The sequence below is a fragment of the Miniopterus schreibersii genome (genome assembly GCF_964146895.1).
Source record: "Miniopterus schreibersii genome assembly, chromosome: 18".
Lineage (NCBI taxonomy): Eukaryota > Metazoa > Chordata > Mammalia > Chiroptera > Miniopteridae > Miniopterus > Miniopterus schreibersii.
In genome coordinates this window covers 34156387-34170398 of record NC_138121.1, presented here as the reverse complement: position 1 = coordinate 34170398, position 14012 = coordinate 34156387, and the positions used below count along the sequence as shown (strand labels likewise).

The 14012-nt window shown below is 42.9% G+C and overlaps 1 protein-coding gene across 1 annotated transcript in view; it reads left to right on the top strand.

Moving 5' to 3' along the window:
• The window catches only part of FTO (FTO alpha-ketoglutarate dependent dioxygenase), a 317340-nt gene that overhangs the window by 106979 nt on the left and 196349 nt on the right, over positions 1–14012 (top strand). The window contains exon 4 of the mRNA XM_081118969.1: positions 5234–5377. Coding sequence (XP_080975095.1) covers positions 5234–5377 — 144 coding nt within the window. The remainder of the gene's footprint in view (positions 1–5233; positions 5378–14012) is intronic.

Here is a 14012-nt window from a genome sequence, read left to right as displayed (position 1 = left end):
GAGGTTTATAGAGGTGGTTTTTGTTTTTTTAAATACTGAAATATAACATAGATCATTAACATACAGCTTGATGAATTGCCACAGAGTGAACATATCTAGCGCGCAGATCAATAAATAAAACATACTGGCACCCCAGAAATGCTCCTTTCCGATGTATCCTTCCCCCCAGCAGTAACCACTGTATTGACTGCGGTCATATGGTCATACGTGAGTTTTAAACGTATTTGAATGAGAACCGTAGCTCTCTGAAGGCATGGTTTGTGGCTTGCTTTCCCTTTGTGTCTGTGTATATGGGAAATCAGTACGCATTTGTTGCCCAGTTAGTTTTTTGTTCTTCCAGTAGTTTGTGGTACGTTGTGTCCATATGCCAATAACTCTTTGGTTTCTGTAACTATCATCTCTGCTTAGACTTGATTTCAAATAGCAAATGTCTTACCAAAACAGTCGTAATTTTCAAAGATGAGGATTTGCCTCACTTAATCCTAATACCGGAGGTCTCACGGGTTCCAGGTGCGCCCGTTACGGCTTCCAGCACCTGCCCCTTCGCCCTGTGGCTCTTCTTGAGCAGGCCTTTCCTCTCTCGAGGCCGACCAGTTTCTCGTGACTGCCCCTAGCTTTTGCGGTCACCCCCTTTCTTTTCCTTTCAGGAGTTTTGGGAAGGAGAGAAGCTCGGTGTGAGACAGGTGCTTTGCGCTCTGGGCGAAGCTTTGCCTCGCGCTAGATGAGCAGGTAACCGGCGTCCTCGGATGCACCCGTGTGGCCTGCCTTCTGTGCTGCTAACGGCAGACAGCTCTCCCGTAGGCTCCCAGGTCTCCCGGGTGCCCAAGGTCCTGGAGCCTCCGTTAGCAGCTCTGGCTTGGAGGAAGTATTGTTTGAGAAGTATTTATGCTTCCTCTCATTTCATACTTTACTTTAGACAATGTAGTGGTTTTGAAGCATTAGCTGAGATCCCCAGAGCAATTTTTCTTCCTTTCCTCACTTTCTCTTTTTCCGCCAAGTCCACGAAACACGATGTAATGAGGTTCTCCTATGCATGTGAATTATTTACATCTTAAAATTTATTTCTTCAAATGCTTAATCTGAAAGCTGACAGAGTCAGACATCATGGTGAAGGGCTTTAGGTTTCTCAGTAAGTAGTTTTCAATATTTCTCCTGAAATCCCAGAAAACTTCTAATTAATTTTTTCAATTTATCTGTGTCAAGGGACTACGTGCGTCCTGCATTGCTTCTTCTGAGGCACCTGGGAGCAGCTTCTTGTTACAGATTCTGAGCTGGGGCTGATTAGGTTTCCCTTTTCCCTTCCATCTTATCCGAATTCTCCATTTTCTCAGATGTTCATTCATTCCTCAGTGGCTGGGAAGGAGTGTCCTGCTTCGTGTCAGCTGCAAGCTTGCCTCCTGTCCCCCCACCCAACAAGAAGGCACCTCCACCTTGTAGAACTCTTCCAGGGAGGCTTCTCCTTGGCCAATCTTTCTTTCCCGGGGACAGTCCTTCAGGAGGGCTTCCCACATGTTCTGTGGCTTATGCCATTTGCCATTACTTTGGAAATTTGTTTAGAAAAATTAAACAAAGTCTGGTCCTCGGGGTTTCTACCTTCCAGAGGGATCATTCTGAACAGCAGCTCTGATCTGTGGAAAGTCTTGGGTCTTTCACTGCCCTCAGCACAAGTCTAGAGTCCGCAAGTGGTTCACAGAGCCCTCCACATCCTGGCCTCTACCCGTCTCTCTAGCTTCTTCTCTTGCAAATCCAGGTTGTGCATATGATATTCCTGCAGCTCAGCATGGATTATGTTCTCACACACCCACCCGCCATTCCCATCCTGTGTGTCTTCCCAGCCTCACGCCTTCCCATTTCACCTTCTGTCTCCTGCCATTTTACAAAACAGATTCGCAGAATCTGAAAACAAAAGAAAGCAATGAAACAAGAACAGACTTATAGAAACAGAAACCAGAGGGATGGTTACCAGAAGGGAAAGGGTGGGGGCCAGGTGAAAAGGGGCAGGGGACTGTAGTCAGTAATATTGTGATAAGTATCCACGGTGATGGATGATTACTAGAATTAGTGGGGTGATCACAATTGAAGGTATAAAAATGGCAAATGACTCTATTGTAAACCTGAAACCAATATAACCAGTATGATATTGTATATCAATTATACTTAAATTAAAAAACAAATAAAATAAAAAACCCCAACAGAGTCCCCGTCCCAGACACTGGAATATCACAGATGAACTCTGGGCAGAGAAAGCATCATTAGGCTTCATATGCCAGCTGACCACCTGCAACTTCTGGATCTCTCCTGCCATAAGATCTGTGACGTGGACAGGAAGGGGCCTGCTGCTACTCAGTCCTCTCTGGGGTGGGGTTCAGGGAGCAGAGAAAGTAATTTGCAGGACCAGAGTCTTAGAAATCTTAGCACTTGGCTAAAGAAATAGGGCTATTTTTTAATGTGTGGTGATGATGAATATATACTTACATATCAGGGAAATTATTGACACAATATTAATGGTGTGTATTATTAAATATGGAAGGAAAATCCAAGGGATATGTTTTGATTAGAACTGTCACCTCTTCCTTCATGCTTAGGCCTTTGTTTCCTCTGTAACAGTGGTTACATGTAGCTATAAAAATGTAAACAACATATTTGATGCCATTTATTTTTTATTAAGTGGAACTAATTTTTTCTAAAAACTATGTAGCATAAAAAATCAAATTGGTTAATTGGGAGGAGAAGGAGTGTTAGACATTAGAAACTTATATTTAAACTTCGCGTTTTGAATTTTGGTACGTCTTTGACCTCTGTAACATTTTGCTTAGCCGGAGCTGGGAGTGCACCAGACACACTGAGACACTTAAAAGCTTTTCAGTGTTATGGAGGCTTTAAGGCAAATAGGAGTCTGTTGCTTCTGCTCGTTTCCAAAATAACACGGGGCAAGAGGAATCGCTTGCACTTGCTATAGATAATTACAAGTGGATTTTATTGAGAAAGTGAGCAACACTCTGCTTATGCAATAAAAAATTGATCAAACCTACAGCTTCCCTCCTCCTGACCCAGCCCAAAGGGGGAACAAAGCTTCAGCAGAACATTATTTTAATGAGCACATTTCAAAGGTGCTGGATTTATGGAAAACATCGGGAAACACTGATTGCAATTACTGTCTCTGTTTGTCCTTCAAGACTTTATTGGTGCCACATTGAGAAGAGTGTTTAGGATGAAAGTTAGAGGGGAAAGTAGCCAAGCAGCCTGTGAGCCTATCAAGATGACCACTTATTGGAATAACCTTACACTGTAGTGTTAAAACTGCCTGAAAATCATTTTCTTTGCAGCTTAAAATCACCTTTTTTAAAGTTAAGGAGTTAAGAGTTGATTTGACCACAGAGGGACAGAGATTTATTGATGGATATTTAGGTTATTTCTGATCTTTTGCTCTTATAAACACAGCTACAATATATGTCCTTGTTCAAAAGCCGTTTTGCAGCCTCATCAAGTAGAAATTTTAGCACATATTCATAAGAGTGGAACTCCTCCAAGTTCAAAGGGTTTCTGCGTTTTAATTTTGATAGGTATTGCCAAATTGTCCTCTACAGAGATTATGGTATGCCATTTTGCTAACACCATATTTTATCAAAGTGTTTGATATTTCCCGATTTGATAGGTGAAAAATACCTACTGTAGCTTTAGTTTGAACTTACAGGAATAAGTTTGGATATCTTTTTTATGTTTACAAACTCATTTTATCTCCTTTTACGTGTTTTACCTTCATAACTTTTACCTATTATCCTATTTGAATATTGTGCTCCTCCTATAGATGTGCAGAGAGCTGGTGGTTCTGGCTTATTTATGTTTTCTTGTGAACTGTGTCATCAGCTTGCCTAGTTACCAGCCCCACTCACCTCTGTCATTATGGATGAATTTAGGGAGAACTGACATTCCCATGATGTTCAGTCTTATTTCCCAAGAAAATAATAGGTCATTACATTTGTTTAAATATTCTTTTGTTTCCTCTAATAATATCTTAAAGTTTTTCTTCATATAGACAGTTCACGCATAAGAATCTTACTAGATATTTTTATATGCACACTTTTGAAGCTAGCATTTTCTTAATTTGCCTGTTGCTTGGGATATATTTTTCCTGTTTGATTTGCAGATAAGTAATCATATCATTTGCAAAAGAATATTTTTCTTATTAAAACATATTTTACCTCTTTTCCTGTCTGTGTAGGGCTCCCCTGTTATGCCACTCCAGAGGGCACCGTGGTGTGGGCCATTCCTTCCAGAGTAATGATGAGCCGTGTGGTGATAAAAAGGACATTGTTTTCTAATTCCTAACTTTGAGGACGTTTCTAATGTTTCCCTGTTAAAATATGATGCTGGCTTTGGGGTTGAGCAGATCTGTATTTTATCATGTTCAGGAACTAGCCACCTACCTCTATTTTATTGAGGTTTTCATTATGAAAAGATAAGTTTTATTGAGTACTTTTGTGTACCACTGGTAACTCATGATTTTTTAAAATTTATGAATATGATAAATTTTAGGTATAAGTCTTTGCATATTGAACTATGCTTGTATTCCTGAAATGAGTTCTCCTTCCGTGTGGACCATTATTATTTTAATATGATGCTGGATTTGAATTCTGGGGTTTTTTTATTTAGGAATTTTGCATTGATTTTCAGATGTGAGACTGGTTGTGTGTGTGTGTGTGTTTTTCTTTTTGGATTTTGATGTCTGCATGAAAGATTTGGAAACTTTTTTCTTTTTATGTTCTTCGACAATTTCAAGTGTATTGAAATCACTCCATAATTGTTTGGTAGTTTCTCCTTTGTGATTCTCTAGGCCTGTGTTTTCCTGAAAGATAGTTCCTTGACAGCTTCCTCTGTATCTTCTGTGTCTTGTTTAGCTCTTGCATCTCTTCTGGGGTGGACTTTATTATTAATTAATTCCTAAAAGCTAACCATTTAATCTAGATTTTTCTAATTTATTTGCATGGAATTTAACAAAATAATCTCTTTTTCCCCCTTGATATCTGTGGCTATTTCCTCACCATGTTAAAATATTTTGATTAAAAAATAAATGACATGTTAAGAACATTCTAAAGAATGTGTTTTTTTTTAAAAATATGACATAAAAGGAAGATATTTTTATTAACACTTCAGTTATTCCTGAGATAACTATCATAGTACCCAGAACTCTGGAGGAAACATTTCCTTTCTGATACCTCTCGTCTCTCGACAGACCCCGACGAGGAGAGTGAGGATGACCCTCCACTCGAAGGCAGAGATCCCGATGTTTGGCACGTTGGTTTCAAGATCTCCTGGGACATAGAGACACCTGGCTTGGCGATACCCCTTCACCAGGGAGACTGCTACTTCATGCTTGGTAATTAGGGGGCTCGGGACCATGCTGATGCTCCAGGGCCTAAGTTTTACATTATTTGGTACATATTTTGAATATATCTTTTGCGTTTCACATATTTTGTAGTGATAACGAAACTTACACATGTAACTAGTTTGTTTGTTTTATGAGATACTGCTAATTTTTAAAAGTTACTTTTCGTTCTCAGTGTTTCTGGAGTTCCCACAAATGTTCTAAACACTTTTCAGGAGTCTTAAAGCCACTAAATCACCTAAGTCAACTTATCCCTGTGAAGTTTGAAAAATATTTCTCTCTCTGTAGAAGTTCTTAGTGAGAAGGTTTTCCCCCCAGTTTTGGAGTTGGCGTCTCCTCGGGAAGCGCTGCCCTGCCAGCGAGGCCTTTCTCCGCACTCGCCCCTCAGCGCTCCCCGAAGCAGTTGTGAGCGAGGTTCGCGAACCGAAGCCGCGCAGTGCGGGGAGCTTTGTTGTGCTCCTTTGCTCTGACTTTCGTGGTTTGGTTTCGGGTGTTCTACTGTTTCCCGACAGGCAGTACCCTGTTTTACTCCTAGAACTGCTCGAGGTTTGCTGTCCCCTGGCCGCAGCTGCTGCGTACTCCGGGTTTCACGCTCTCACCTGCTGGGGGATCCGCTCATGTGCCGGTGTTAGAGCCGGGAAGCACTGTGCTCTCACCCAGAGTTTATGACCAGATTGTTGCCCCCTGGGTTCTACCTGCTGCATCAGGTCTGGAGGGGATCCTGGAGATGGACAAACCTTGGTCCTTGCCTTCTAGGAATTCGGATGTTGCAATAGCTCTTTAGGCCGTTACCTCGTTAAGTATTTTCCAAATTTGTCATTTGCACACCAGCTCCGAGGTTCTTGCCATATCCATGCACTACCTTACCATCACTTATTTAATATTTCTCTCTAAATTAGCTCACTTTTTAAAAATGGAATTTATTTTAGTGGGAGATTATATTTTACTATTTTAAATGGAAAGCCAGTATCATTTGGCGTAATTAGAAAGTTTTATGAATCTATAAACTAAAATAGTATTGTGTCTGCCACTTTCTTCTTTTTTTTTTTTTTTTTTTTTGCTGAAGACCCTGAGTCTGAATCCTGTTCTGTCTTAAGAAGAGAGATTAGTGACTGTTAGAGAGGAGTTAGCTGTGTAATGGCACCTCCCGGAGACCCTCTCCTTGATGTCAGCAGGAAGATGGGAAGATCATTTTGTAGGGAATGTCCTTCTCACAGTGGGAGTCCCTGGTACTTAATGCTGTGTCCCTTTACCTCTTAAATTCTCCTCCTGGGCTGATTCCTGCATTTGTTGAACACGGATCTAAGTAAGCGCCAAATCTCTTGCCTTCCATTGGCACGTCGCTTTACAGTTTACAAATCAGTTTCACCTAAGCAGTCTCATGCAGTCTCCAGACAACCCTGTGAGGGGGACAGTGCAGGGATTGTTTTTCTCTTAAGTAATTTGTCTAAGGTCACTCAGTTACTAGGAGGCAGATCAGGGACCAGAATAGGTTTCAGGTTTCATGTACAGCTACCCCCCGACTTACGATTGTTCGACTTACGATTTTTTGGCTTTATGATGGTGCGAAAGCAATAAACTTTCAGTAGAAACCATACTTGGAATTTTGAATTTTGAGTTTTGATCTTTCCCCTGGCTAGTGCTATGCAGTACTATACTCTCTCAAGATGCTGGGCAACAAGGTGATTTTGCCCAACGGGAGGCTAATGTAAGTGTTCTGGGTACCTTCAAGGTGAGCTGGGCTGAGCTGTGGTGTTCAGTAGGTTAGGTGCATTAAATGCATTTTCAACTTACAGTCCTTTCAACGTAAACAAGTTTGTCTGAAGGTGACCCCATCATAAGTTGAGGAGCATCTGTACAGTGCTTTATCTACTCTAAGATGGACCATTTAGACTTTAACCTATACACTAAAATCTCTATGTGGGCGTGTTTTTAGGGTTAAGGTCCTATCTTCCTCTGCCTCTCCTCTGCTTGCCTCAGGAATGAAGTTTCTATTCTGAAATCTCTACCCCATTGATGAGTCTCATTTGTAGGTAAAACAGCTTACTATTTCATTTTTTAATGTACTTCCCAGATATGGATATTTATCTTGAGTATAAGTAAGTGTTCATTTCAGCCAATAAACTGCTTTCCTTGGGATACTTTGTTCAGGATTTCTATTAGCGATTTGCATCCTTAAAAGAAATGAGAGTCAGAACAGTGCCATTTTAATAGCTTTATTAATTTTCTGTTTATGAAAGTAGTAAATACACATTGTGAAAGTTCAGCCATCTTCCATTTATTTATTAACATCTCATGTATTCTTTTCTGATTGAAAAGTAATCTATTCTCATTCTAGAGAAAAGAAACTCTGGAAAGTGCGTGATGAAAGAAGACCAGGTTGATGCCTATTTCAGTATATTTCATTTTAGTCTTTTTTCTACACATATGTATGCCTGGAATGATTAGTAGTATATGAGTAACAACCACAGTTACTGGGGACTAATACCAAGTCAGGCATTCTTTCAGTCCTCTCAGTAATCCTAAGAAGTAGACCTTACCTATATGGCAAAAATAAATAAATAAATAATAAAAATTAAGGTTAGGTTGATGTATTTACTTAGCAGTGTTTACACAGCTAGTGAGAAGCATGGACTGAAACTTGTCATTTTATCCCACTTGCGCTCTGCCACTGCGTGCGGGGCTGTCCCTCCTCCCCACTCGGGTGCTCACCCCTGCTCCGGGCTTCTGTGCCCTCCTCTCCCTCCCCCCAGCATGGTGCCCGTGCCTCAAAGGCTCTAGGACTAAATTGCTCAGGAAGGGAACAAACGAAGGTGACGACAGTGGGCCTTGCTTCTTTCTTTTCCATTTCTTTTTAAAGTTATGTGTCTTTTTCTTGCCTCAGAAGTAGGTTAATAGTGAAAATATTAAATACTTCCATTGTCCTTTTGACTGATGTGTTACAATGCATATACATTTTAAAATATACATTGGTCCCTTTCGCTATTGTAGGTGATGAACAGAAGGAGTGAGTGTTATTTTATAGGGTCTCATAGCTCAAACACAATGTCTAATCCTGATTTCCCAACTCCTGCCTTCAGACATGGGTGAGATGGCTGGTACCCTCCTGACCTGGGCCAGGCACAGCTCAATGGACCCAAGGTTTGCATCTAGAATATATTTTCTTACTAAGATGTCATATAGGATTTCTAAAGGGAATCCTCCATCTTCTCTTAAACAAAACCAACCAAACAAACAAAAAAAGCAACAGTGGTCGAATGCTCCCTTTTGCAAATCCAAGTACTATCAGGAGCCCCGTGGAGGGACCTCAGCCCTGTGTTGATATCTGAAATCTGAACTTCATAGCACTTATGAAAAGGAAACAGTTTAGCTCAATTTATAATAATATATTGGTCTGCAGAGGAAGTGCGGGCCGAGCCCTGCTGTCTCAAGTAAATACTCGGGGGTGTCTGATGGGGAGCGAGCCGGGTGCCTGTAATAAATCCAGCTCCTGCGAGGGTGAGTGAAGGCCCTGCTGGCGGTGCCCGAGGACACGCTTAACTGGAGTTGTCACGGTTTCACTTTGAAATTGGAATCTCTGCCCTAATCTCGGAGTTAGACATGACCAGATTTGCAAACAGATTTACAATTTTCACTAATTTCCCAACCAGGACTTCAAAACACACTTAGAGAGAGAGAAAAAAATAGACTCTGGTCTTTTTCAGAGTAGGATGATTTACTTGGCCACAGCTGTTTTCCATAGACAGAATGTAACCTGGGACTTAGGGACTTAAAGTGGCTTGCAGACAAACTGTGGGTTTGTTTTTGGTGGAACAGATTATACAGTTCAAGGGACATCGACCCAATTATGTTTATTAACCAGGAGCCGGGCATGGAGGTGGGATGTTTCAGGACAAAGGTGAGTGCTAGGTAAACAGTTGGGGCAAACCTCCCCCCCCCCCTTAACTTATTATTACTTTTTACCTGTCACTATTCATGACTGTTCTATCTTGTCTCTTTACCTGTGTTTCCTTAAATCCAACTGAGTCTCACTTTCAAATATCTGTCGTTACTGTAATGATCAGCCACTTCAAAGCTTCAGTTGCCCAGGAAAAATTCCACTGCAAAAAAAGAGAAAAAAGCAGGATCACTTGAAATGCTTGGTCTTCCTTTTTTGGTTTTGCTTTACCTCACCCACAGTTTGGGGCAAAAGACTGAAAACGCTGTGGGATTTGCTGTCGGGGGAGCAGGTTCCAGACTCCCTGCACCGTCTGTGGGTAGCACTATTGGCACGTCTCGGAGCCTCTGCCTTCCCTGTCACACTGGTGCTGATGATACTCGCTGCCAGGGCTGTTGTGAGGCTGAGTGCAATGTGGGGGACTGTGCTCTGCAGACCACTATTTGAATGTGGGGACTCAGGAAGACTGGGACCTGGGAGGGGATTTGTAGAACCAAGGAGGCGAGTGGGTGACGGAAGAGTGTCAGACCTGTGTTCCTACATGCTTCACCCCTGAGTTTCGCCAGCTTTGCACCTGACTTTTCCGCATGTGTTTTTGTAGCACACAAAGGGGCTATAGGAAAGGGGAATCTTACCAGTTGACGCCTGAGGGTGAGAAGGGTTAGCATCTGGCCATTGTCCAGTCGGAACTCTGTGGTAACCATAGTCTTCCCTGGGTTGAGGCTGAGTTTACTCATTGAGCCTGTTTGGGAGATTTTTATAAATGAGGTTCACTGCCTTACAAATCTCCATGGCTTAAGGCAGCAGGGCCGGAGCTCTGGGAGCCTTCGATGGGCTATAACCTGAAAATAGGTCTTGCTTCTGTTTTGGGGTCAACAGGAGCACTCTGGTTGGAGTCCTCAGCCCTGTGAGCAGGAAGAACAGAGGCCGCTGGGAGTTTAGCTGAGGCCCCTCTGGGGCGTCGCTCTGAGTCTGTGGCATCTCAGTAAATCCGCCAGGTGTCCCTCAGTCCTGCCCCCGTTGAGACATTTCATTCAAAGGAAAAGCCTTTTGTTATTTTTCCCTCTGACCCCGTTCCCTTCCTCCCCCAAACTCTAGCTGACCAACCGAAGTAAAAGGCACCTATAATTTATGGCTTAATCATAAATTCTACATAATTGTACTTTATTACCTCTCCTGGGTCCTGAAATGTAGGTGCCAGGTTCTGCTTTCTGCCGAGGCCAGGGAATAAGACAGGAGCAGTAATAAATTATAACTCCAGGCGGCAGGCGGTGAGCTCCAGGAATTGCCATTTAAGTGGAAAGTGCTCGAGCAGCCAAATGAGCGCCCGTCATGTTTGTTTTCCCTTTGAGAAGTGGAAACATGACAGGAGAGCTCCTCGGCGCGTCCACGGAGCTCACGGTGTCCTTACCTCTCGCCGCGCTCTCCGCGGGGCTGAGGCTGCGGCTCTGCTCCAGAAGCTTCTCTCGAAACTGTGTCCCCAAATGCTGATGTTTTCAAAAGAGTGCTTTTGGGCTCGATACCTGATTTTTCTGTATTCAGTGGAATTAGGGGGAGGCCATGGCGTGCTCCGAGGGGGAAGTGCGCAGAGGAGAGGAACCAAGTGTATTCCTGGGCGCTGCGGGGGGTTTGCTCACCTCCTACACTTTCCTACCATGTCCAGTCTTTCTGCTTATTTCTGTGTCATTTTGTCTTGAGCTTTACTCAAACGGCAAGCGATGAGTACCTTCTGAGGGCCAGGCCCTGTGCTGGATGCCTGGATGGATTTTATTTATTTTTCATAACAGACCTATCTGCTGGGTACTCCCTCCCCTTTAAGCGCCCCCCCCCCCCCCCCCCGTTTTTAAATCCTCACCCGAGGATATTTTTTCCATTGCTTTTCAGAGAAAGTAGAAGGGGAGGGAGAGAGAGAGAAACATTGATGTGAGAGACGCACATTAATTGGTTGCCTCCTGCACACACCCCGACTGAGACTGGGGACCGAGCGTGCAACTGAGGTATGTGCCCTTGGCTGGAATAGAAGCCGGGACCCTTCAGTTCACAGGCCAATGCTCTAACCACTGAACAAAACTGGCCAGGGCTCTAATCCCCCCTTTTTTCCCCCAGAAAAGGAAATTGATGGGGATTGACTGCTAGCTGCACGTGTCTTTTTTTTTGGGTTTTTTTTTCCGGGGAATGAAAATGCTCTAGAATTAGTTTGTGGTGATGGTTTCAGAGTCCTGTGAACCTACTAAAAAACTCTGTGAGTTATATAATTTTAATGAAGGGCTTGTTTGGTGTGTGAATTATATCTTAAGAAAGCTCTTTTCAAAAAAGAACATTGAGGCTTAGAGAGGCCAGATGACTTGTTCAAAGGGACATACCTAGGGTTCGAACCAATGGTTTTCTGAGACAAGAGTTGGTCTTTCTTCCACGGAATTGTGCTATCCCTACTAATTATAGAGTCATGGAATCTTGTCCCTTTAAAAGTGTAGAAAAAATAATTGAACAATTGCCCGATGAATAAGCATATATTCTCCTTGTAAAGGATTCTAACAATATATAACTATTGAGAGTAAAATGTGGAAGTTCTCTCTTACCTTCTTCTCCTACTTGGTCCTTTTTTTAACCATTAACATAAATATAGTTATGGTAATATACTTACACAATTATAGTTTATAAAAGTTTCGTTAATATAGAACTATAGTTATGTTAATATATTTACATATATGTTGCTGCTTTAAAAAACACAAAAGAGACCTTATATATATTACTATAGTACTCTTCTCTCCCCCTCCCTCCCTCCCTCCCTCCCTCCTCTCTCTCTCTCTCTCTCTCTCTCTCCCTCTCCCTTTCTTCCTCACCTGAGGATATGTTTATTGATTTGAGAGAGAGAGGAAGGGGGAGAGAGAGAGAGAAACAACAGTGGGAGAAACACCAATTAGTTGCCTTCTGTATGCACCCCGGCCAGAAACCGAACCAGAAACCTTTGGTGCATAGACTGATGCTCCAATCAGTGGAGCCACCCGGCCAGGGCACTTTTTTTTCCTTAATAAAATGTCCTAGAGATCTTTTCATGTCAGCACCTCATTCATATTATCATTGGTGTTATAAAAATAGTGTATGTACTAGGAAATAATAATTCACGCTGTTGACGCTCTAAAGCGGACAGTGACAAACCCTTTGCTCCTGACCCAGGTTCCATTGCTAGAAGCGGCTGCTTTCCTCTAAATGGTCATCTCTGTAACTCCACGCAGGCCCTCAGTCTTCTCTCCATGCGACAGTGCCAAGCACTTTCAGTTTCGCCAGTGAGAGGAGTGTGGCGTTGGCTCACTTCCACTGCCTCTCGCGCCTGCTGACTCTCTTTAGTTCACATTTCGCTTTTCCCCTGAATTGATTACCTTTGAACCAATGCATAGATGCCCTCACCTGACTTTTACTGTGCAAGACGGGGGCTGAAGTTCCCCTTCAGGCATCATTACTCTCCCATTTTCTGAAGTTGACCGTGTTCACATACTAATCTGTAACTTTGACAAGACCACCTCGCCTTCTCTCTACGTTGATTCTGACGTTTGAAAGCCAGCATGTAGCAGTGCTTATGTATGTGTTATTTACCGCAGAGCCAAACCAAGTGACAGGGCCCATGAGTAGAAGATGAATCCACTGTGATCCCTAAACCCGAGTCTGTCCAAAGAGAATGTTGCCGCTGTCAGGTCCAGACGTGACCCTCCGTCAGAGGCTCGGAGTCACACCCTCTGAGCCTGCCGTGTGTTTGAACTAGGGCTCCCTTGTGCAGCTCCCTCTCCCCCTGGGATTCATAAATACCTTTCTTTATTCTTATTGATAGAAGTGCTATGGTGATATCTCTGTGCCACTCGCTACGTGTTCTGTCAGGCTACTTATTTAATGTTGGCTAAGTCCTGGGTTCTCAAACCCAGCCAGTACAGCGGCCCCCCCGAGGTTTCTTCTCATTGCACCCCTCTGCTAATTCCATTTGTACCTGGGCCCCATGACTTTCTCCTTTGGATTTTCTAAACTTCCTCTATCTACTATATTTTATATTCCTAAACGTTTGTAACCTCTGCAGCACCTAACACAGTACTTTGAATGTGGTAGGTGCCTTAATAAATAATTATTGAATTAGTGAGTGAAGGAATGAACCAAGGATTAACTTTAAAAAAAAAATTCGTGGCAATATGTCTTGGCCATACGGGCAAAAGGAAATACTTATTCTGTCTTTGAAAGCTCCTGGCTGGAAAAGGTTTTGAAGTCCTTCCCCCAAGCAGATGGCCATTCACCTAATGCTTGGGGATCTCCAGAGAACACCTTATAGAATCTTGCATGTAGTCTGTTCCTTCAGTGACCGATGCTTTAACTTCTTTATGTCTGGTCCAAATACCCATGTGACATCGCAGAACTTTCCAAGTTGACCCAGTGTGCACATTCTCCTCCAAGTCTTTTATGAGAAAACCACCAAAGGTAACAGAAACGTGTTGGTTTCTTTGAAGCCGGTGAGGACGTGTCACTATGAACTGTGAGACCCTTGTGTCCCCCCGTGTTTCATTCAGTCTTGCTGTACTAGGATTGTTCTGCGTGTCGGTGAGGGGGGTGGAGTTCTTCCCTTGGCTGGCAGCCTTAATGTGCTCTCTTTAGCTCACTACCTATCTGGCTCCTAAAAGTATGAGCCATAGAAAGACTTTTTCAGGCTTC